Genomic DNA, 4,380 nt, shown 5'->3' with positions numbered 1-4,380 from the left:
GAGGCAGACCGCCCCGACTCCGCAGCAGCAGGGAGGCCCCACACTCCAGACCGCAGTCGGACGGCCAACTCCTCCTAGCCCCCCCCACCCCAACAGGCAACACAGAACAGGGGTGAGAGAAGACTCCAAACCTCCCTCCACCCGCTCATATGTAGTGTTGATGCATGTGTGTTCTAAGGTGCAATTAAAACCCAGGAGGGCATGGAGCTACCTGCCAGAGAGCAGCAGGTAAGCACATAGCCCCTCCTGATAGCCCTCAATGTCTACGTGTATTTAAAATTGAGAGGTGGGCAACAGCGCCAGGGGTGAGGTGTACACCCTGACGGTCTTCTCGATGCCGTGTAGCGTGCCCACTGTTGGGGCTGTGTTTCCACAAGCCCCGCTGGTTCACAAACTTATTCTCGTTAACGACAAAAACAAGGCGAACATCTTTTACTTGCTAGCAAGGGAGGCCCCAGCTGGTGTCTCAGAAAGCACTCTGAATCCTACCGCGTGGGGGCCCTACCCCCACACCAATCACAACAGCGAAGGTGGGACCAAACTATGACCCCCCACCCCCACTAGGTGATGGAGCTGATCAAAGGAGCCCAGAGTAATTGATCTGATGAGGTGGCAGAGGCTGTATCAAGACTAATGTAATCTAATAGATAATTTCTATATTGGTTAGAATTAACCTCCTAGGACCTGCGTCCACATATGTGGACATCACATTTTGGGTTATTTAGACTAAAATACTCAATTGTGTTCTACAAGGGCCTGATATCCACTTAGGAGGACATTATACTGCCACTGTTCTATCAAAATTTTAAACAAATATCCTCATATGTGGCTCTCATTTCTCTTAGAAACAAAAATAAGGTTAAAAAAAATCTGGTAATTCTTTGTTTTTACATTCATCAAGTCCCAATGTGACCAAATATCAAAGAGAAATTAAAAATGCATGTCGTGGAAGAGTTCGAGTCTTTTCGAGTATTTTTCCAGTTCATGAGGACTGCTTTCTTGGCTATGCATAGGGCAGTGAAAACCATATGGGCGATATTCTTTTCTGAAGTGACATTATCTAAGCTGCCCAACAAACACACTAAGGGGGAAGTTGGAATGTTACATTTCAGACACTTCGATAAGTCTTCACATATCTCGCGCCAAAACTTAAAACGCAATCATAAACCACAAAAATTATGCAGTACAGCCTGGTTTGTTTATAAAGTCAACACCAAAGAAGAAAGTCAAAATCACTGAACCCTAAACTCAAATATGTAATCAAATACAAAAGCTTTTTTTTAACATTGTCTCCTTCAGCAGGAAGTGGTGGTGCGGTCCAATTATCCCTCTTTGTATTTAAGGGCTTTAAACCCTGGCCTCCACCTTTTGTCTGGTAACTCTCAGGGATCATGGCAGGTAAGCAGCAAGTAAAAGAAACAAAGCTTAGTCAAACAAAGTAATGAACTGGTATGAATACATAACCTAAATGTGCGCGCTTACAAAAAGAACAAATGTATCCAAACCAATCAATAAACTTATTGGAAACTAAAGTGTGTTCTTGTGTTCAAATGAAGAAATGAAAATACAAGAGTTACCGACTTTCGAGTGTGGCCGTGGGTTTGGCCATCACAGTTGGCAAATTGAAGCTTTGGTGTGAAAGCACAAGCTGCCAGCAGCACTGCAGTTAGATGAACGGTGTCATTAATAAAAGTGTTGATCATCCTGCACCCTGACACTCCTGTCTGTCTCAGGCTGTCCTCCACTCAAAATGTTAACAGCTCCTGTTGTGTTGGCTCCCCTAAGAAGTACCAGCTCTGTTCAAAGCAGGTATGATATTGATCCTTTACTGATTGATTACAATAAGGAAACGGTAGAAATAAGCATTGAAGCTTTTGTCTGTGTTTGTTCGTTTTGTGTATGTATTTGTTTTGTAGCCGTGTCCCAGCACCAGTGTTAGCTTCAAGCAGCACCAGTGTTCCCAGTTCAACTCTAAAGCCTTTGGAAGGAGATACTATCAGTGGATACCCCTGTACCCAGGTCAGCCTCATGTGTCAGTTCACTTTCATCATCTACGTTTGACGATGCAACAGTAGATACAACATGTGAAGATTGTGTATTTGACACGATGTAGCCAGTGCAATTTGTTGATGTTGTTAAAGAAATGCTTTCTTAAATGTGTCCTTCCCCATGTAGCCGATTACATCAGCATCTCCAATAGACCATGTGACCTGCAGTGTACCACCATCAGTGGTGAGCGACAGCTGCTGGTTCCTGCCCACGATGGCACCTCCTGTCGGGATACTAAAAACCATGGAGTGTGTATCGAGGGGATGTGTCAGGTAACCAACCAGAAAAAGTTCAGATGCTTTTTTACTGTAGAAAATCTTAATGAAATATTTTCAACATCATAGAAAATACACTCATTAGCTGCTTCGTTAGCTTGTACGCCGTGGTGTTCATTCAACAAGGCGCTCAGACTTTTTCGTCTACTTTGGCAGGATGGTACAGGTGCTGCAGCTTTGTGGTCAGCATTTTCATGATGTTCCACTACATCCCACAGCTGCTCTGTCAGACTCATTGTGCTCGTCATGCATGATGCTTTTAATTTACCGCCGTGATTTCTCAGGCAGTCTGAGATGATATGAGCTGTTTGGTTCGAGTATCTGTTAGAGGAGGGTAAACTCTGCAGAGGAGGACGCAGCTGCTGTCAGTACTGAGGCATGCTGGGAACAGCCTTCACCTTTCAACACATGGTTTCACTTCACTATAAAGAAGTTCTTTGTATGTTCTGCCGTCGCTGTAGTAGGGGGGGAGCTAAAGGAGCTGACATTCATGACCTTTCTTCTTGAACCCAGATGTGGGGCAGCTGACTGCCCTGTTGGGCTCCACGTCACCTTTCCTCCCCACTCTGACATGTGGTTGAACTCGGCTGTGTTTAAAAGTGTGCTTTAAAGAGCAAAACATGTGAACACCTTCACCCAATCACGTGGCTTGGAAGAATATATTTCCTGGTAGTAAAAATTCAAGTCAGGTGTTTCTGGTTGTTGTGAGAAAAAGCTGCATGAGTGTTGTCTCTGAAGAACAAACAGTGTCACATGTATGTGTATTATGTCTGCTCCTCTGTTCCAGCCTGTGGGGTGTGATGGGGAGCTGTACAGCAGTAAGACTGTAGACAGATGTGGTGTGTGTGGAGGAAACGGGACATCGTGCCAGCGGATCTCTGGATCCTACAGGAAGGCACTCACACAGTTAGGTAACACACACACACAGATAACCACATTCAACATATCTAACTGGCACAGGACGAGCATTTAGTGATTGTTTCACTCATCAGACAGCTCAAGGGAACCATTATCTTTACAACCACCTCAGTGAAATCCACTGCACGGTGTCCTATAAACATGTGTCGTCATAGAAGCCTGAAACCGGGGTGGATGACTCCATGATGTCTTGACCCCCTTCTGCTGGTTCGTTACTACGCTGCCCGCCAGCAGGACTCTCGAAGCGAGGGAAGCTTTTCCAACATATTTTTTAATGCCTTGATTTTGCCTGCAAGGAGCCAGACTTTGTAATCTTTTTTTAAAAATTGGTCTTGAACATTAATGTTCTTGAATTTATGAGTTTTTATTTGGACACGGGAATGTTTTTCAGTCAGTTAAATAACTTTACATTGATCCTGACATCATTCTGTTTCTACACATAACAGAAAACTTAGCAAAGAAGACATTTTAAATTGCATCTGTAGGCAATTTATTGCTAGCAACACATACACCAGTTTGTTCTTAGTTGGACCAATGAAAAATGTTGTTTGACAGCATGGTTTTGTACCAACACGGCTTCCCAAAGAGATATTGCCATGAAACTTGGCATATTGCAACATGGTGTAAAGTACGTTCTTAAAACATCAGAAGAAACAGGAGAAGTTAAGGACAAAAGAAGTGGCACACCTGAAATTCTACAGCAGATGAACAGTTATGTCCTTCAGTAATAAGGAAAATATCCAGCAAAGACCTGACAGGATCTGAGAAATGCATCTGACCCTTCGGCTGATTCATTTACTTTCCACAGAAGCCTCATTAGACGTGCTCTGAATGGAAGGACGGCTGTCAAGAAGCCACTGTTAAGGAACAGAAAGAGGGAGAACAGGCTGAAGTATGCCACATTAGAACTGGACTGGAAATCGCAGGCAACGTAACTCTTATGGAGTGATGGATCCAAACGGACTGGATCTAATCAGGGCCCTATTTCAGGAAGCCGGTTTAGAAAACTCAGAGTGAAAAACGATACTCGGGGTTGAGTAACCCCGAACTGTCCAACTCGGAATATTCGGTTTCAGAAAGGCTGATAACAAGTAGTTCAGTCAACGCGGAGTTGCTTTAACCCCAAGTTAAGCGCGCA

The 4,380-nt window shown here is 44.0% G+C and overlaps 1 protein-coding gene across 1 annotated transcript in view; it reads left to right on the top strand.

Moving 5' to 3' along the window:
• LOC102204497 (ADAMTS-like protein 2) overlaps positions 1-4,380 on the top strand; it is a 25,550-nt gene that overhangs the window by 10,644 nt on the left and 10,526 nt on the right. Inside the window, exons 3-7 of the mRNA XM_013907874.1 lie at positions 1,734-1,809; positions 1,917-2,019; positions 2,176-2,321; positions 3,112-3,230; positions 4,051-4,168. Coding sequence (XP_013763328.1) covers positions 1,734-1,809; positions 1,917-2,019; positions 2,176-2,321; positions 3,112-3,230; positions 4,051-4,168 — 562 coding nt within the window. The remainder of the gene's footprint in view (positions 1-1,733; positions 1,810-1,916; positions 2,020-2,175; positions 2,322-3,111; positions 3,231-4,050; positions 4,169-4,380) is intronic.

The sequence above is a fragment of the Pundamilia nyererei genome, unplaced genomic scaffold (genome assembly GCF_000239375.1).
Source record: "Pundamilia nyererei isolate P.nyererei 1_Seehausen unplaced genomic scaffold, PunNye1.0 scaffold00572, whole genome shotgun sequence".
NCBI lineage: Eukaryota > Metazoa > Chordata > Actinopteri > Cichliformes > Cichlidae > Pundamilia > Pundamilia nyererei.
The sequence above is the reverse complement of the archived record's forward strand: the minus strand, read 5'-3'. Positions and strand labels throughout refer to the sequence as shown.